The sequence below is a fragment of the Cyprinus carpio genome, chromosome B2 (assembly GCF_018340385.1).
Source record: "Cyprinus carpio isolate SPL01 chromosome B2, ASM1834038v1, whole genome shotgun sequence".
NCBI classification, from domain to species: Eukaryota; Metazoa; Chordata; class Actinopteri; order Cypriniformes; family Cyprinidae; genus Cyprinus; species Cyprinus carpio.
In genome coordinates this window covers 23,064,993-23,085,886 of record NC_056598.1, presented here as the reverse complement: position 1 = coordinate 23,085,886, position 20,894 = coordinate 23,064,993, and the positions used below count along the sequence as shown (strand labels likewise).

The following is a 20,894-nucleotide window of genomic DNA, read 5'->3' as shown; positions in this document are numbered from 1 at the left end:
CACTAATTTAGGATTTAAGAAAATTATATTTGCCAGTTTGCTTGAAAGAGACATTCACTGTTTCCATCCTTTTCATGTTTTATCATCACTTCTCCGTCCTCATAAAATCTAAAAAACCTAGCTAAAAACACAGTTGCTTATTCCGGTAAAATCATGTTTCCTCCTTTGTTATTTTGCATTGTTCTTGCAGTTGCAGCCTTGTGATTGTCATATTATCTATAAAAGAACGAAATGGTCGTCAGTCAACCATCTAAAAAAAAAAAAAACTCTATATGGAAGACCCTGTCTGAAGAACTTTCTCATTTTATTTCATTAGGTTGGCATGCCAAAAGAAATTAGATTTTCTATGCACATGACCTGAACTTGTTCAATTGTAGCTCTAATCTTGAAACCAAGAGGCGTGTGCATTTTATTCAGCTATTTAGTAAGGAAACCAGATTTGTGGTGCTGTAACTCCTGTCAGCTGACGGACACGGGTCCTCTGAGGTTTCATTAATTTACATATTACAGTATTTCCATTCCCTTATGCCTATAAAGTGCTACAACATTTTCATGCATTTCTGATTTTTTTGTAGCCTATTTATTTTTTATTTGACTCAAATTGTCTCACCAAGATGTGTGTGTGTATATATATATATATATATCAAATAAATATTTTATGTTAAATAAATATTGTAGAACTGAGTATAATTAGGAAAAAATAATGCGCTGTACAGAAATAATCCAATTTAAGGATTAAAATGATTTTTAAAGATTTCTCTGTTTTTAACCAGACTGCAAATGTCATATTAATTCCAGGTTCTCCATGTTCATGTCAGTCATACAAACAAATTAAAAAAAAAAAAAAAAAACTTTTGTTTTTCTTTCTTTATTTCATTTATTTATTTATTTTATTATTATTTTTTAACAAATTTAAAAAGTGCAATCTCCTGCTCAACAAGTGTCAAAAATCAATTTATGTTCCATTATCTGAAGGGGAAGACATGTCCCAATACTTGTCTTTCTTATTAAACTTTATCAGAAACCAATCCAATATTTTTCCATGTGAGTGAACCAAGTGCATGTGCAGACCCGCAGTGCATAAACTGACAGTGGTGTCTTACAATACAGCAAGAATAATATTTCTGAACAGCCCACAATGAATGCCCTCATTCATTCTAGAAATATGACGCTGCACTGTTAAACTAACCCCAGTTAACGTTTCTGGGGCACTATAATAGAGAGAATTAAATTCGCTTTATAAACACATTCGCAAATATGTGTCTTAACCTCTGAAAACGAGATAAATCAATATTTACGTTTTATCAATTGCGTGATCATGTGAAAGGAGCATGATGGGGCGGGGCAAATAGACGTCACGCCGCGAACCGACCAATCGCGGCTTCTGTTTTGCGGTTGCTGATTGGCTCGTAAATAGCTAGTCTGCTGTCCATCTCAGTCAGTCAGCTCTTCAGCAGCCTCTGAATCACAGACACCACCGACTCTACGCGGATTTAGCTCCAGAAAAACGCGTCCCCTGCAACCACAACCTCGATATCCAATAGCCGTCTGTGTCGTTCTAAAGAAAAGATCGTGATAAATTAAAAACTGGCCGGCTAGAAGCAGAAAAGAGGCGTCTGCGCACATCAGCAGCCGTTAGCGGGCTGAGCTAGCTGCATCGCGCGACGCATCTCGCCCGCGAGACGTCGGGCTGAATAACTGTGCGCTTTATTGTCCTCATCCACATCAATTAAACTGAACGGTACATCAGAATCGCAGCGGGTTCGGCGGAGCTGTCCGGCTCTTGCTCACACTGCAGGCCTGGGTGTGGGTGCGGAGAATGCTAAAGGATGAGTCAGAGGGACACCCTGGTTCATCTGTTTGCTGGAGGGTGAGTAGCCCGCCTGAGGCAGACTGATCTATCAGAGCTGTCAACATGATGCCTCTCTCTTTGACATTTATCCGTTATGGAAGATGCTCATTCAACATTGCTGTGAATTACCTAGCTAGCTTCTGTCAGCATGTGTTCATGCTACAGATGATCGATGCTTGATTTGTGAATGCAAGGTCATGCAACAGATTCAGAATCGCCTCTGGTGTTGTCACAGAATCCACTGGAAGTCTTTAGACATGACCGTTTTCTGATTTTCAGGAAGTGTTGTTGCCTTTGCCATGCAGATTTCTGATGAAACACAGGAAAAACTCAAAGCTTCAAGCTAAGTGTGAACCTAAAGCAATACCATTTCCTGTAGCAAATCAGAAGCTTTGTTGTAGGCCTGTGGTTTCAGCTGTCAGCTTGACGCTGGATGTTTGACAGCAATCTCTCTAGTATTAGTACAGCTATTTTTGACTCCATTCTCAGTCCTGCATGTCCCTGACTGCTCTTTTGCACTCTACGAGGCCCATCCAAACATAATTTTCTGCTCGCTCTTTGAATCAAAGGTCACTCTGCCTCACTAATTTTCACAATCAGGAATGTATCAGAGATATGAGGGGACTATATCTCTATTTAACAAGCTTATATCTCTTAAGGTCATTTGATGACTCCGACCCTGGAGGGTGATAAGAGGTCTAACAAGAAGCTTATAATAACAGCAAAACATGGGCAAAATCCCTCATGGGTCATATGAAAACATTGTGTTAAAAGGGTTTTGTCACGTAGTGTTGGTTGGTACGTTTTCAGATTAGTTCATTCATACATATTGCATATCAGAATAGCTGGTGATGAGTTATAGCTATAAGGCTAACCATGAGCAGAGAACAGATTATCTGGGTAGTTGACAAATAACACTGACTGCTGTTAAATTACAAATAATATTTCATGATTTTTATACATGTAGGGTAAGCATATGTAAGGTGCTGTAATTGGATACCATATTTTTATGTAATCAGTCGATATTGGCAATTCATGTTATCAAGTATTGGATGATAAATAGTAATAGAATATGACAAAAATGTAATGCTCCATCGCCAATTCAAACACTGTTTTTTTTCTTTTCATATATTCAGACTTTTACGGCACATTGTAAATTTACTTGTAGCATACAAAGGTTATTGGTTATTTTTTTATTTTTTTTGACAGTTTAGGCTCATGTTAGTGCTCATACTAGTATCTGTTCTTGGCCATCATGTGACAGTTGTGAAAGTTATGTGGCTGTAAGAATTTGAAAGTCAGTGCTTTCCTAAATTAAACATGAAATCAAAATTGCCATTGTATTTTTTTTTCTATTGAATAAGGCAGTGCTTATTATAAATTTTATTTGTGCACATTATTTTTTTAATTAATCACAAAGATACCACAAGTGTTACTTGTGTGGGACCCACTAGGCCAGTTTGGTCAGATGACTAGTTTGGTTCAGGTCCTGTTTAAAAGAGACAGGTTACTTTAGCCAAGATTTTTTGTTACTTTTCTCATGGGAGTTTCAGCACTTTGAACACCGCTGTGTAAACCTCAAGTGCAAACTCCTTTTTAGGGGGGGTTTCAAAACTACTAATCATTGACCAGGGGACTTCACTTTGGTGAAACATTTGCATTTGCCCATTTGATCTTGAATTTCGGAAGAAATTAAATGCAGCTTGTTTCTTTTCTTCCCGGACTACTTCCCCCTTTTTTTTTTCAAAAACAAAACTCCTCATGTAATATTTTATTTAAAGAGTAGAATTCCATAAGTATCTGTGAATAATAAAAATCTAGTGGAATGTCTCTAAAAGGCCTCACAGAGCATTTTAGTAGGAGTGGCAGATTGGTTTTGCTCGTGAAGTCTGCATGATCATACTGTTCATTCGCCAACCATAGAGAGGGAGAGAGAGAGTAAGTGTGTAAACCTTAGCAGCAACAAACCAGAGGGCTTCATATCTGGGACAAAGTTCACAGCTGCTCCCTGCATGTGGGTCGTTCTTTTGAAAGGCGGCACAAAAAATAGGCCTTGAGAGATGCAGCGTTTAGAACACAGGAATTCAGTTCTGAGGTCAGCAGGTTTACTGATACCAACATTCAGTTCTGTTTTTGTCAACTTTATGCGCACATAATAAAAGCAGGGAATCTGTTTATAGAGCTTTCTATTAATTTGATTGACAGGTGTCTTATCAGACCTTTGACATTTAGTGGCATAATTGTAGGTATCTTATTTGTTAAGTTGATTAGTGAAAACCCCTCAAGATTAGAGGAATTGTTTTTGGTTTATTCACTATTTTATGCAAGTTGTTTTAGGTCTTTGTCCTCTTGTAAGTGACTGTGGGTCTTGTCCAGGCATAACCTTTGACTTGTTGCATGCTGGGCCCACTTTTTTTCTGCTCCCCGCCCCCAGCTGTGTACATGCATAGAAGCAGATACATGTTAAACTTGACCCATATGCAGATGTTAGTCAAGGCTGCATTCACAAGTCAAGAATGTAGTAGTGTGTAAATGTGGTTATGTATAATGGTCTATACATTATGATATCTAATGAATCAATTCAATTATTAATTTGCATCATCTCTCCAGAATGTCTGTTTTTGTGTTTTAAAATATTCAAAAGTTTGGGTTAAAAAAAATGAATGCTTTTATTCAGCAAGGACACATTAAATTGATCAAACATGACAAAAAACATTTACAGTGTTAGATTTTTATTTCAAATAATTGTTGTTCTTTCAAACTTTCTATTCAACAAATCTAGAAAAATGTTTTGCAGTTTTATTTTAAATTAACTGGTACTTCATTGCAGTTTCTATTGTATAAATAAAAAGCATAATAATATTTACTCTCTGTTTCTAGCTGTGGTGGCACTGTAGGTGCAATACTGACATGTCCTTTGGAGGTGGTGAAGACGAGGCTGCAGTCTTCTTCGGTGACTCTTTACATCTCTGAGGTTCAGCTCAGCACTGTGAATGGTGCCAGTGTGGCCCGCATGTCCCCACCGGGGCCTCTGCACTGTCTCAAGTGAGTACTTCAAAACCCAACCTCGCAAAATCTGGTTTATCACGCTCCAGGGCATATAAACCAGTGTTGTGATGTTTCAAAAACAACACATGAAAACTGGTAAAAACATTGCAACATATTTCTATAGAAAATAATACTTGTTGCTACTAGGGCTGCACGATTAATCGAAATTAAATCGCAAAGGGGATAAATCGCGATTTGGCAGAAGCTGCGATTGTCATGCGTATCTTTCAGTGAAGCATGGTTCTGTGATTAGTAGTAAACCTCCAGCACATGCTTTTCAGATGGAGCTGCATTTACTACTCAGAGCCGTAGTTTGCAAACGCAAACAGCTTTCATAATTGCAGAACGATTTCTTCAATTTCATAATCGTGCGATTAAATCATCTGGGATTATGAACGTAGCTTGTCAGTGAACTATGGCTCTGTGTAGTAAATGCGGCTCCTTCTGAAAGCAAATCCTGGAGATTAACTGCTAATCACAGAATCAGCTTTACTGATGAGATATGCATGTCAATCACATTCGATTAATCGTGCAGCCCTAGTTTGTACCATAAACACTAGAAATCTCTTGTTTAAAGGATCTTTATGATCAACAGTCTTCTAGTCTTTGAACTTGCAATCAGAATTGTTCACTGTTCAGTCTATCTGTGGGTCTCTCTTGCTGACTGTAAATTACAACCACCTGAAGTGACCACAGAAACAAGAGTGTCAGAACAATGAGAGAAAGATGGATAATGGTTTCAGTAACAGTAGAATACCTGCATCTTCTTATGTTCTGTTAAAATGGTTGCTGGCCTACCATGAAGGGCAGTCAAAATGCTTTTATAACTGTTTTGGCTGTTAGCTCAACATTAACAATGTTTTGAGCCAGTTGACAACACTGTCACTTGCCCAGTCGTCACTATCCCATATATTAATTCATCATTTGAATGTGTTTTTATGCCTTTAAACCTAAACATTTGGATTAGGTGAGAGTTTTACATAGACAATGTTTTCTTTTTGAGTTTCCTAGAATCTTTTTTTTTATTATTATTTTTGAAAGTTGTAAGCCTAATAATGTATCTGTATAACTTGTTATACTGAATAATAGTGTTTAATGAATAATCTAAAAAATTTATTTCTTGCATAAAATCATGTTGCTAAAAATTCTGGAAAAGGCTTTGTACAGTCATTCACATTAACCTGTGGTCATGAATTGAATAGTGCAGCCTTGCTGTCTTCTCCAGGATTGGAATCACTTTTTTTGGCCTCCGGCAAGCAGTGTTATTCATGCCTATTGTATTACTCCAGAATCAGAGGGAAGAAGTTTGAAAAGTAGGTCAGGAGAAAATCAGTTACAGATGCAGTGTTTTTTTTTTAAACAAACTTATGAAAGAGGAATAATCTGAACAACAGACTAAAACATTAAGTCTCACCTAGTTTGTATAATACTGGTCAGCACAACTTGGTGTAGGTTTGTCTAAATTACATTTTCAGAGGTTTATTTTTAAAAATGACTGCTCTTTGTATAATTTACACAGTCATGTGTGCAGTTACACTCAGCAGACAGCTTTGATTAAGGTACAACTAGGCATTGTTTCTCTCAATTGCCTGCTTTGTCTCAAACCCTCAGTTGGTCTGAATAACTTATTGAAGATGGTGAAGCAAATGATGAATGTCATGGTAACAACATGTCACGTTATTAAATCTTGCATCTATTGCCATAATGAAAGGGGTGCTAGCTTCCACTACGCTTTCACATAGGCACTGCAGTGAATTATTCTCCTTTTACGTATTCTTTTTTTTAACTTTCTTTCTCTTTCTCAGGTTAATACTGGAGAAAGAAGGTCCTCGCTCACTCTTTAGGGGGCTGGGGCCCAACTTGGTGGGAGTGGCTCCATCCAGGTATGACCCATATGCAAAACACATATGCTATATAATGCAGCAGTGCCCATCCCCTTTTTCAGTGGCCAAAAGTATTTACAAAGAATTTACATTATAAAGTTGGATTTGAAGCAAAAATCAGGCAAAAAGACTGGTACAAGACTGTGTACTTAACACATTTAATGATGGAAAGAGCCCAATCCCGTGAAGCATTTCAAATGACAATTCAGATTTAAAACACAAATAAAAAACAAGCAAACACAGACAATATATTTTAAGTTTATTTCAAAATATGCATATACAGTTAAGTAGTTTGAGAGTGTCGGACTATTATGTCAGGTGTTAAAGGGTTTCTGTTTGGCTTTTTTTTTTTTTTCTTGTTTTGATTCTCTGATTTGCAGACATTTAGTGATATAGTTTTTTACCTGGAATTCCACTGTTAAATATGATTATTTAAAAGCTAAGTTGAAATAATTCAGACTGATGATTTCAACAAAAGCAAATGCCATCAGTTAACAACCTCATAGTTCACGGTAAGTATATCTTTAAGGTTTAAGTTATTCAAGTTATTAAAGGATTTTTACTTCTGGAACCTAACTATAGCTCTCTATTAGCTACAATATGCTTTTTATTGCTGTGTATGTGTGTGTAAAAAAACTTGCATCTTTCTATTAATCTTGATTAAATTGAAAATAAATGTTTTTAGTAACTAAGATGTTAACATATGATAGCAATAGATTATAGAGATCAGAATTTGCAAGCATATCCGTCGGAAATTATTAGCTAGAACTTTCATTTTCTGTCACAAACTTATGTGTTTGACTCATTAGCTTTTTTCGTTTCAGCCTTGGAATAATAAACGTTTGTTTTTGGATTTGTGTTCCTCGCTGTTTCCTGTTGGGATTTGCTGTATTTCCTCACTGCAGTTGATATGGAAAAGAAAAAATATTGTTTTTCCCCCCTCAGACTGTTATATAAGGGGCCCGTTGGTCATGTCTCATTGCTCTAATCTAAGTGTATCATCACTAGGGGATCATGTCACTGTCTTATTACGGACTAAACTGACTATGGGCCTTCTGTCACACTGTTCACTTAGTTCTTGACAGTTAAGAGCTTGTAACCAGGGGCGGATTTAGTGAATTGGGGGCCCCAGGCAAATATAGGAATGGGGCCCTATACATTTGCACACATTTACCTAGATCAACCCTCGAGGTCCTTTTTTTGTTGTGATGCTTGCTGCTGCACAATGGTGCCACATTGTTGTGTCCAATGTTTCTACATTTTTTATGTACATGTTCTAATGGGATTCTTTAAATTTACATTTATTCATTTAGCAGATACTTTTATTATTTAATGTTGTAGACCACGAAATAGCAATTGATTTACCGTTTTTTTTTAGTTTTAACATAAAACAAAATAAATTATAAAATGATAAACCTCACAACCGAAACTTTATATTTCTGGGATGAGTCAGAAGTATAAATTATTATATTATTTAAAACAGATTTATGTGAGTGAATATTCGCATTGGTCTGAACAAAAACTGCAGACTGGATTATTGAAAATGCACATTCATTCTCTGCCAGTAGGAGGTGCTTTTGGAGTCAGAAATATAGTGGTTTCGCCGGTAACAGCTCTAAACAAAACAGCTCAGCTCATAAATGGTACTTTATCAGGTAAAATGAAAATGTGAGTTACCAGCGTAAGCCTACATTTTATTTTAGTCATTTTAACTTAGGGCTGTCAATCAATTAAAATATATAATCACAATTAATGGCATGATTGTCATGAGTTAACTTGTGAATAATCGCAACTTAATTGCACATTTTTATCTGTTCTAAATGTACCTTAAATGAATATTTTCCCCATGGTTTTTCACAGACAAGGCTTAAGCTAGTCCCAGACTAAAATGCATGTTTGAGCTGTCTCAACTGAAAATATCTTGCTCTGACATATCTTAAAACTCATTGTTCTGTGTCAATATGCACACCTGTAACACTTTCTTTTAAGGCATTTTTGTAATGCAAAAATTAATTTATGCAATAAATGTTTTTGAAGAGTAGACATGTTTCATGGGTCATAGATGTTTTTCAAAGAACTTGTTCATGTCTATTAGACACATGAAAAAAAAAAAAAAAACCAGAAATACTAGCTTCCTATTACTTCTCTTTCTTTGCACTGAGCACTTTACACAAACCTGTTTCAATTTTCGCATGACAGGGCAGCTCACTTCTGAACATGCAAAATGTACATTTATTATTTATTATTACATTTGTTTGCCTCTCTGTGCCACATACTGGTATTTTGATGCAGCTAAATTCTCAAAACTGTTTTCATCGAAACATTTTACTGTATCAAAAAAGACAAGGGGATGAATATGAAATAGTGACTGAAACGCGACCCATTAAGACTAACCAGCTCTCCCTTCCGAGAAGTTAATCTGCACAAAAATATATAATCGTGCCGTCGTCTTATAAAAATCAAATAGGCTACAGAATAGCTTGAAGACAATAGCTGTGCTGTGATTTCAGCTATAACACTTTATAAAATTGTAAAATTGTAAAATTGTAGAGAAGCAACATATCAGTGTTTTAACTGAAAGCGCAGCTCCTTTCAGCCGCGCGCTGAACGCAGAGAGAGAAGTGTGCGCGCGCTGGGAAAGAGGGACCTCGCGCTCGTGCGGCAGTCAGCTTTAGATGCATAAAATTTTATTTTGCTACAAGCTGGATACACAAGAAGCACGTTCAACTCGGACGCGCAGACGATTGTCGTGCATAAACACCGTAAACAGCAACCGTTCGCGTGTCCGCGCTTAATGCGCATCTCCTATATGAAAAGCATTAGGGGGCCCTTGGCTTTTGGGGGCCCAAGGCGGTCGCCTACCTTTGCCTAATGGGTAAGTCCGCCCCTGCTTGTAACTCAACTGTAGAGTGGGTTCCTAAATCTATAGCGCTCACTTAATCAGTTCCAAAACCTAGTGAACTATAAATGCAGCATTTTACAAAAGTAAAGCTACTATGTTTAGTAGCATTTGTGGGACTGTGATCGCATCTCTCTATGCTATAGAGACTAGCAGTTCTCATGCCCTCATTCACTTGAGATTTATGTGCATGTCTGTGCAGTTTAATCGCATTTAAATTGCTTTGTGGGAGATGGTGTTGCAACTAAGCCACTTAAAATGTCTGTATTTCAGTGTTTGCACCCATTTTATGCTGCAGGAGGTATGTGTGTCTCCATCTGTGCATGTGTTTCTCAGCATTCCCGTCCTGTTTGTCCTCTGCCATCACAGCTGGAATGGCTGCCTCGTGACTGTTTGCATTACGTAAATATTAAATGCACACGTATGTGAAGAATAAGGCTTGGTATGTGCTTATGCTCACGTACTGACAATAACTATACACTTTAGATTGTAAACCATAATTAATTCCAGTTTTTAGATTAATCCGGTTTGAGATTATGTAACATTCTCCCGTGAAGGTCACGTTATTTCATTCAGATGGCCAAATTAAGCTGTTCACAAAAATACAGCATTATGCTCGCACAGGATTGGCAGATATCTAGACCGGGTTCTGATTGGCTTTCAGCCAAATGTGGAAGGATGCTGATTGGTTGTCGTTTTGAAGAGGCGAGAGGAAGCATGCGTTTATAAGCATCTCCTCAGGAAACAAATGGCTGCTTGGCTTGTTGGCAGGTTGCTCAGTGAGACCTTAAAATGTGCCCTTGTTGTGTTCGTGCGAGAATTATGTAACCTAGATTAAAGTGAAAAAAATAAATAAAATAAAACTCCCAGTGAGAAAGCCTTAAATCCTACATCGGAAATATTCATTTGAATAATACTGGTGATTTATTTATTTATTTATTTTTTCCCTGTTTGTTTCAGCATTTGGCCTGTCTAGGAAAATAAATCTGGTAGCTAATATGGGACATGTGATATGATGTGCATGACATACTTTTGCCACATCACCTCGGATACCTTTGTCATGTTTTGTTTTGTTAGAAACTGTAATAATTAGGATAATGTACAGTTAGCATGTAAAGTTTTTTATTTATTTATTTTTTACTTTTTTTTAATGTTTTTTTTGTGTTTTGTTGTTTTTGTTGTTGTTGTTTTGCCTTGTTTGGTTTGTTTTGTTTTTTGTTTGTTTGTCTTTGGTTTTGTTTGGTATTAATGTAAATAACGTATCCATAGAAATAATGTTTGTTTTTCTTGTTTTGTTTAGTTTTGTTAAAAACGGTGTAGTAAGGGGCATAATGTACATTCAGGCCTAGCTCTACCCAAATATATTCATGTGAAAACTAAAAAATATGTTCTCGCTATAAATAAATACATCATTTTTTTTCTTCTTCTTCTGAAACATTTGTCAGACATAACAAAACATCAAAACCAATTAATGTTGTTGATTCCTGTTTTGTCCACAGAGCAATTTATTTTGCTGCCTACTCCACAGCCAAAGAGAAGCTGAACAATGTTTTTGATCCTGACTCCACACAGGTGCACATGCTGTCCGCTGGTTTAGCAGGTAAGAGTCCCAGCTACATCTTTCATGTAAATGCATTTTTGCCTTAAGTTTGCATTGGCTCTTTTTTGTTGTATTTCACACACTGAACTAAAATGATACTCGCCTCTTAGTGTGCACAAACCAGAGATTGCATCATTGGGGTGTTTATAACCAATGTTTGTCAGTCGCTTTTGTTTTTAGCTATGACAGCCTTATTACGATAAAATGCTTTGTCCTAGTGACCATCTAGTACAAATGGGAGAATTTAGCCATGGTGTTTTGGGTTACCTTTTTCAAGGTATGACAGCATTTAGACCGAAAGCACAATTGAAGACTTTCAGGATAAAAATTTTCTCAGATATTCGGTATTTGAAACTAATCATATTAACAGCAAATATCTTTCTGTCAAACAGTTTGAAAAATTCAGTTATTAATTTATAAAAAGTAAGGACTACACCCAAAGAAAAGTGAAAAAATACAAGTTTAAAATGGAATTTTAAAAATAATACATTTTAGAGCATTTCTAAAACAAATAGACTCACTTTCAAGCATGTTATATCTGCTTGAAAGCTTGTTATCTATTATCTTGTTAAAAGGTCCTCAAAGTTTGGGTTGTGCTTTCCTTTCCCAGTTTCTTTTTTTCCTTTTTTGTTTCCTTCTACCGTTTGAGGGCTGGAGGACATAAGTCATTACATGCCAGTGTGCTACTAAACAGTCTGGCTTCACACGCTGTCTGTGCTGTGTGTAGTAGCGGCCGCTAGCAGGGCGCTACGCTAACATGTAGAGTGCCATGCGCGGTGGGCAGCGGTCCTCGCGACTGACACGGGCGGGATCGGGACGGCTCAGGTAGTCACGTCTCTACTCACCGGTATGATCATGATTCTCCTAATGATAATGATTATTAATGATGATTTTTATTTAAATTAATGTAGCCACTGTAGCTGGCTTGCAGTTCTTTTTTTTAACCTCCTTGTGATTACGCAGTTTTGACACATGGCCCCCTTGCCAGCCTGTAACCCTCTGTAAAGGTAAATTCAGTGAAAAACTTCTTGCACTTCTTTTTTTTTTTTTTTTTTTTTTGTCATTTAATTTCAATCCTGAATGCTAACCTTGTCATTCAATTGCAGTATATGTAGGCTGTGTTATTTTGGGAGACAGGAAGCACATTTGTCGCAACATATAAACATTCCAAGCATGTTCTGTCTGTGCTGAAGGTAAGAGAAAGAGGGCCACACGACCTGATAAACTCCATCATGCAGCACACATAGCCCTTACATTACAAAAGTGGTTAAATATAGGTCCCTGAAGGCTTACCATGGAAAATTGGCATCCGATAAGGAACAGGCTTATGAAATATTCATTACATGTGCTGCTCTCTCCTCTTAAAAGCACAGGTGACTTATTTACCTCGATAAATTTACGAGATCAGTTTACAGTTGCTGCTAGCTCAGTTCCTGCAACCTGGTGCATTGTCATGTATGGCTCATACATTGTTCATCATTGTGGTTAGGTTATGACTGAATCATATAAATCATAAAAGTCACAGCAAGGCCTCTATTAACCACTTCAGGCCGCTGAAGATTCAAATGGTGCAGTAATACAGAGCAGTCCAAACTCTGCATTGAATATCCATTTATTTTAAACTGAACATTACATTTTTGAAAACTGTTAAACCAAATGGTATTAATGGTACTAATATTCAAATATTATTTTATTCAACAAAGGATGCATTCATTTGATAAAAAAATGACATTTTCACAGATTTTCATTTTAAATAAACACGTTTTTTTTTTAACTTTCTATTGATCACAGAGTGCTTAAAAATGTATTATGTATGCCACAAAAATTTTACTATTTTCAACATTTTTAATAATAAGAGATGTTTCTTAAGCACAAAATCAGCATATTAGACTCAATAATGTTCTGAAGAATGTGGCACTGAAGACCAGTGTAATGGTTGCTAAGAATTCACCTTTGCCATCACAGGAATACATTACATTTAAAAAAAAAATTTATTATAAAATGTTATTTTAAATACTAAGTTTTAAAAATATAATGATTTTATATAATAATATTTTACAATATTGCTGTTTTTACTGTATTTTTGATTTTTCTTAAAAAGGTACTTTACACTAAAAATGTTATCCTAATATTATCTTAATAATATAATTTGTGATTAAATGCTAGTTATTTCAGACAAATTTGTTTTATGTAAAATCCCTCTGCAATATGTACCAACATATTGATCATTTAATTTTGTGCAAGTGTTATTTTCAAATAGCAAACTTACCAGAATGTAACCCGCTTCAAAATTGTGCTCAGCAATGATTTTGCCAACAAGAAATGACAAGGTTAGCATTGGACTTGCACTGCCTCTGACCCTCCTTAAAGTTATTGTTGATATAAACTTTGATCGTAGTTTGAATTTGTAGCTGTTTATATGACCCACCATTGCTAAAGCTCAGATATGATCAAGAGAAATAGTTACTTCAGCAATATCTGCTCTGTTCTATACCTTTATATTTAAAATGAAAAACACTGGTCTAATGATGTCCTTTAAAACTCAAAAATTCACTTTCATCTCACTCTGTCTTGCTCTGTCTCTCTCTACCTCTCTTGCCATCTTTCTCCATCTATCCATTCAAAAAGAAGGGAAAATGAAAGCACTCTCTTAAATGTTTGGGATGGAAAGGTCATTGTTTGATGTAATTGGTGGGCGGGGCTTGGTTGGGGAGGTGGGAGGGATTTAATGGGAGGTGGGCAGGGTTTATTGTCGTGTTCCACTCCCTCATGGGTTTGACTTGACTCTGAGGGGCATGTGGACTCCTGCTTGTGACTGTGGTACAGAAAAGCCTGTGTCTATTTTAGGCCTTTACTGTAGCTTTCACCCTGCGTGAGGGTCTGTGAGCCAGCCTGCTCTGCCCCCCATATCTGCAGGCTTCGTCCTGCAGCTGTGAGGAGAGGAGCTTTGCCCCTCCCCTGTGAGTACTCGTCAGAGACACACTCTCTCTCTCTCTTACTCTCTTGTACCGATCTGTCATCCCCCTTCCCTTCACCAGTCAGTTGCCTTAGGTCTCTTACCCTCTCTAGAGCTTCTACTCTAGCTCAATAGACCTCTTTTGGTTTGTTTAGCCTAAGAAAACACTGACTATTTACACTGTGTACTGTTAGAAACGCACATGAATATTTTCATCTCCAATTGCCATTGTCTTATGCTCTCTTTCGTTTTTTTGTTCGGGGATATTTTGTGCACCCACAACACAGAGTGCAGGCTTTGTGCTTCATTTTGCTGCAGTTGAATAGATAAACTAATTGTTCCCACCAACATCAGGCAGAATATTTTGCTGTTGCTTTTAATGCTGTTAATACACATAATAGAAATAGTTCACCCCAAAATTTAAATTTTATTTTTTACTCGCCCTCAGGCCATCCGAGATGGACAGAAGTTTGTTTTTCATTGGGACAAATTTGTAAAAATGTAGCATTACATATAAATCACCAATCATCACCGATAAATCCTCTGCAGTGAATGGGTGCCGTCAGAATCCAAACAGCTGATTAAAAACATCACAATAATCCACAAGTAATCCACACAACTCAGTCCATGATTTAACATATTATGAAGTGAAAAGCTGCATGTTTGTAAGAACCAAAACCATCATCAAGATTTTTTTTTTTACTTCAAATCATTGTTTGTTGTGTAATAATATTGCTTTCTCCAGTGAAAAAGTCAGCTAGTCTAGATCAAGCACCATTAGCAAGAGTAAACAAATATGTCTATGTTTACAAGACGTTAATTGATGGACAGAAATCATGCGGATTACTTGTGGATTATTGTGAATGTTTTTATCAGCAGTTTGAACTCTCATTTTGACGGCACCCATTCACAGCAGAGAATCCATTGGTGAGCAAGTGATGTAATGCTAAAAGAATTAAACTCCTCTGTATGTTGGATGGCCTGAGGGTGAGACAATTGTTCATTTTTAGTTGAACTATTCCTTTAAATCTCTTTAGACACACATGTAATCTTAATTTGCATACACATACCTTAACAGCAAACATAAAATAAATTCAGCCATTGTTGTGCTATTGTAATTTACTAATAATTTGTCACATCACACTGTCTTGCCAGCATAGTACTCGCATGGCATGCATTTCAACAATCACAGCAGTGGTATAATTCACTGCCCATGCTGTGAAAAACAATCATTTGCCTAAACGTAAATAACAGTTTTTTGTTTTTTTTTTGTGATTTGGCTGTTGTTATGTAACTGAATAGTGGTTCTTTTTAACTTAAGATTTTTTTCTAAAGATATTTATCTCATTTAGCTTCTACTCAATCCATAAAATACTGTTTAATTCAGTGATGATAGGACTAAATATTTAAGAAGTAAAGCTACATTGGTTTCAGAGTCTTGTTATAGATGAAACACCGCTTAATGCTTTAGTTAAAAGGCCTTATTTACTGCTGTGGCCACTCTAAGATGTGTTTATGGCTCTTACCTGAAAATATTAAACAAGTGCCTAGTGGATCTGTAATGGTATTCCTTACATCCGATAGTAATGTTAATGATTAATGTTAATGATGCTGGGCATTCCCGAAGAGAACATGTAGTCAATATCACACTGTTGGTGTTGGAGATTGGTATGATATGCCAAAAAAGAGATTCAGATTTCGCATTTTGAACTGAAACAAACAGGCCATAAGCATATTTTATAGATGTCCAGGGCACTTCTCTGAAGTGTGGAGTTTCTTTAGGGAAAGTTTGTCTGTTTTAGAGTCATTAGACCTGCTGAATGTCCTGTGTTCTGAGTTATTCTGACAATATCACTTCCAAACCTGATCTGGAACACCTCTTTTTCCCAGGGTTCACTGCCATTACAGCAACCAACCCGATCTGGCTTATAAAGACTCGATTGCAGCTTGATGCCAGGTAATACTCTATGCTGTACACTATCATTCAAAAGTTTAGAGTTGGTAAGATTTTTGTCATTATATTGAAAGAAGTTTATTAGGCTCATAAAGGCTGGTTAAAAATACAGTTAAAAAAAAAAAAAAAAAAATATATATATATATATATATATATATATATATATATCTATATATATATATATATATATATATATATATATATATATATATATACCATATACATACATATACATATATATATATATATAGTGAAATATTATAATTTAAAAAGACTGTGTTCTAATTGAATGTCCTTGCAGAACAGCCATTACTCCAATGTTCAGTGTTACATGATCATTTAAAACATTATATATTTTAGGGGACATTGAAGGGGGGAATATTATAACCAGATTTCTGACATTTACCATACGTGTTTGTCTTTCTCCAGGAACCGTGGAGAACGGCGCATGAGTGCATTTGAGTGTGTGCGGCGGGTCTATCAGTCAGATGGGTTACGGGGATTCTACAGAGGCATGTCTGCTTCTTATGCTGGCATATCAGAGACTGTCATCCACTTTGTCATCTATGAAAGCATTAAACGCAAACTCATTGAGTCCAAGGCCAACGCTAACATGGATGACGAAGATGAATCTGTAAAAGATGCTTCGGACTTTGTTGGAATGATGCTGGCTGCTGCCACATCCAAGACTTGCGCCACCTCAATTGCTTATCCTCACGGTGAGCACTATTTTTATTTTTATTTTCTTGTCTTTTTTTTGGTAATAGTTATGCTAATTTTTGTTTCATTTTTGGTTTGTAGTTGGCATGTTTATTTAGTCAGCTTGTTTGGCAGTTGGTTATTTTGTACTAAAAATGCACAATGAATCGTTAAAAGGTAGCGATCTCGGCTTTGACTTCTTTGAATAAACAGGAGCACTGCACCTCAAAGTCCTGATTTGTAAATGTATACATTTGTTTAGGCTTTTATTTTCAGTTAAATTTTCCACACAATTTGTATAATATAATATAGAATGAAAGGGTTTGTATTAAACTAAAAATGCAGAAATATAAGTTTGGTTTTTTTGGCACTTTTGGATGCCACTGTACTGTAAGTCATCTTCCAAATGTTGTTTCTCTGACAAATAACTTTTTGCTAACTTGCTCTCTCTCTCTCTTTCTCTTTCTCTCTTCCATGACAGAGGTTATTCGTACCAGACTACGTGAGGAGGGCAGCAAGTATCGTTCGTTCTTCCAAACTCTAAATATGGTGTTCCGGGAGGAGGGTTACAGAGCACTGTACCGAGGCCTCACAACTCATCTGGTCCGACAGATTCCTAACACTGCTATAATGATGTGCACCTATGAGCTGGTGGTCTACCTGCTCAATGGTTAACAGATGGAGAGAGAACAAGAAAGAGAGGGAGAGAGACCGAGCGAGAGAGACGAACAGGGTGAGAAAGCAAAAGCTAAATGGAGACCGAGAGAGAGAGATTGTCCCAGGCTTAGACCAAAGGAAGAAGAACAAGTCCTAGAAACGCATTGTCAACCCCGACCCCCAAAAGGGGGCTATAGACTCTGAGAAACAGAGGGATTCGAGCCTGTCAGACTGGAGAGAGTTTCAAAAAAGTATGAGCGATGGTGAACAGATACGCTAAAGCGGTCTGTCCGTTTCTTTCAAAATGTTTTACGAAAAGTCCTTTTTGAAAGGACAATCAAAGAGGAGAATGCTTGAAGAAAAAACAAAAGCCTGAATTGGCTGGGGAAAAAAAAAGCTCTTTCAAAAATCATTTTATCTGAGCCATTGTTTTAACAGAAGAAAAACAAACCCGTCAAGATCTAAAATGGCTGAAGGTCTTTGAAGAAAAAGAAGCACAAGTGTTTTTCAGATGTGGCATATTAGCACTACTGTAAAGGATGTTTTTCTTATTTCACCATTTCATAAAGATGACGTTTTGTCTTTCCAGAGTTTAATTCAAGCATTCTCCTCTAGAGGTCACCTTCCACTCTTTCCAAACTGGCAGATGGTTGTCTGCGCACAAATGTCCATTTGCTGTCGTTAAATTGACGGTCACGTGATCTGTGGCCCCTCATGTGCTTCAAACTGAAGTGTTTCTTTGTTAGGTTCATGTCAAGTTTAACCATACTTATTTTGTGTGTTTTTTCGATGATCATACCATTGTCCTAATATCAGTATAGTGTATACTTTGGGGTGGTATTTTTGAATTGGAAGATTTTGTCCTGCTTGCGTCACTGGGCCTATTTGAACTGAGATGGAGCGTTCTCGAGTTTATCGCCACCGTTGACTGCTGCAAAGCCTCTACTTGAATCCCAGGTGTCCGATGGCTAAATGGTAGTGGCTAATGCTATCCCTGAGCATGTTGCCTACAAACAACATGCCACGTCATGACGATATTATTCGTCATAAGGCAATAGTCATTTTTCCACTTTTGAGTGGGAATACAAGCTGCAGAATTGTTCCCACCTTACAGATTTCTCTAACAGTGGCTTCTGACTGACCGTTTATGCACTTTGTGGCCTGTCTAGGCTTGCGCAAAACTTTTTTTTTTTTTTTTTCTGTTTGGAACAATTTTGATCTTGTATTGTAAAAAACATAGTATTACTATGTAAGCAAGACAATGTTTTGCTGAACAGTTCCCTTTGGAAGTTATTGTACAGTTCAGTGTACTATAGTTTTAGTGAAGGATATTCTTGTATGTGTATATACTGTATGTATGCATATCAAATATCCAGTGTTCATAACTTAAGTCCTCTGATTATGCAGTAGTATTATTTGAATGACTGCATTTGTTTGATAGATTTATCACAGAAGGATGTTGTGAAACTCATTTGGTTGAATGTTAATGATTTTTTTTATGCATTTTATAAAATTTTGTTTATCACTCCTCATTCTGGCCCTGGACTCTTTGCTTGAAAAGGAGTCATAATTTTATTTTATTTTTTTCTTTCCAGGTTTTTTCATCTCGCTTGTTTGTTTACATTACTGTTCACACCCTCATGATATGAAGGATCTCAAACTGTTCATGTTGGTGATTTAGATGTTATCCACATCATTTCCACAGACAGTTTGTTACCAACATGTTGGCTTAAACTGATAATTTAAGTTAATTATATTAAACCTCATGTTGGTAGATCCCATACAGAGCCTCTAATGGTCCTGTAAGTATCTTTTGAATGTGTTTTTTTTTTTTTTTTTTTTTTTTTTTTCCAAGCAGAAAATACATTGTGTTGGCAACATCCATCATTCATAAGCAGAAGTAATGTGTTTTACAGTAAAGTAATTGCATTTTCATGCATTTCAATGTCTTTTCTGTCTAGTTCAAGTCCATTTTGTTTTCTAAGTCATCGATATCTGTAATGCTGCTAATGAAGCTCTGGAATACTGCTCATCACCACACATTGGATTTCATTACTCATAATACACACAAAATCATCAGATATTATGCAATTAATGCTGGACTCTCGTCACAACTAATGTGATTTCAGTCGGCGATTTGCTAAATATTGCTCTAATTGATAAACAAGCATTTGTTTTTGGAAAACAGGCGTGATGTTTTAGTGTAATTAGAATAGTTAGACTATCGTTGATGGATTAGTAAAATTAGTGCATAAATAGATGTGTTGTATCTAAAGTCGTAATGCCCTTGTGTTAGAAAGTGATTTCTTGCAAACATGCTCTAAGTTTGCATTCAACAAATGCACTTCACAGTCTCACAGAGACTTTAATGGCATTACGAAGGAATTCAAATAGGCATTTTCAGAAAGTGAAGTTGGAATATTTAGGTGTCAGTGTTGGACTGAATGGACATTCTATTTACTGAGCCTAACCGATTGACAGAAATATTGAACACGGTGGTCTAGATTAATCATTTCATCTTCATTTCATGTTTAATGACATATTCAGCAATTTTCATGTGTGGTGTCTGTATTGCGCAGTCTAACATGACCAACACTAACAAATTGTATGTCAATACCCGTTTCATTTCATTTTTTTTTTTTCTTCTTTTTTTTAATAAGTCTAGTTGATTTTATGGTAAATGTGGCCTATTCTTTGCTGGTTATGTGATTAATCATACCTCTTTTTGTACAAACGGTCAATAAAAACAATGAAAAAACCCATGTTGTCTCTAATGTCTTTTAAAAGCTAGAGTTTTAATAGACCACAATAAAAACCTCTAAACTGGGTTTGTTGATATCAGATGAAGGTATTATGGTGACCAACAAACACTGATGCAATATCTTTTCTTTAGTCTTTGAATACAGTACATCAATACATCTTTGAATACACCAATACAAAGTAAAACAGCAAATGTAAAAAAAAAAAAAAAAAAAAAAAAAAATTGTATTTAAATAACTTTAATATTAGAAAATATTTCTAGATGTATTTTTCCAGTCTTCAGTGTCACATGATTCCTCAGAAATCATTCTAATATGAGAAACATTCTTATTATTGTATCATTAGGTAGACATATATTTTGTGGAAACCATGATATATATATATATATATATATATATATATATATATATATATATATATATATATATATATTTTTTTTTTTTTTTTTTTTTTTTTTTTCAGGTTTCATTATTGAATAGAATGAGCAGATTTGAATAGAAATCTTAGACATTACTGAAAATATATGAACTCTCACTTTTGATTGATCAGATTAATGCATCCTTACTGAATACAATTATTATTATTT

At 36.0% G+C, this 20,894-nt stretch overlaps 1 protein-coding gene across 1 annotated transcript; it reads left to right on the top strand.

Annotated features, from left to right (window-relative positions):
- The first annotated feature begins 1,420 nt into the window (after positions 1-1,420).
- On the top strand, positions 1,421-19,398 carry LOC109088479 (solute carrier family 25 member 36-A). The gene is made up of 7 exons (XM_042718723.1): positions 1,421-1,870; positions 4,733-4,897; positions 6,706-6,783; positions 11,182-11,282; positions 16,129-16,195; positions 16,622-16,911; positions 17,373-19,398. Exons 1-7 carry the CDS (start codon positions 1,830-1,832, stop codon positions 17,564-17,566), a joined length of 936 nt encoding a protein of 311 aa, XP_042574657.1. The 5' UTR covers positions 1,421-1,829; the 3' UTR covers positions 17,567-19,398.
- The last annotated feature ends 1,496 nt before the right edge of the window (positions 19,399-20,894 follow it).

Excerpts from the sequence above, each read along its gene's own strand:
- LOC109088479 (XM_042718723.1), top strand. The coding sequence starts at position 1,830 with ATGAGTCAGAGGGACACCCTGGTTCATCTGTTTGCTGGAGG. Across the intron at positions 4,898-6,705 it reads GGGCCTCTGCACTGTCTCAA|GTTAATACTGGAGAAAGAAG; the intron begins GTGAGTACTTCA and ends TCTCTTTCTCAG. Across the intron at positions 11,283-16,128 it reads GCTGTCCGCTGGTTTAGCAG|GGTTCACTGCCATTACAGCA; the intron begins GTAAGAGTCCCA and ends TCTTTTTCCCAG.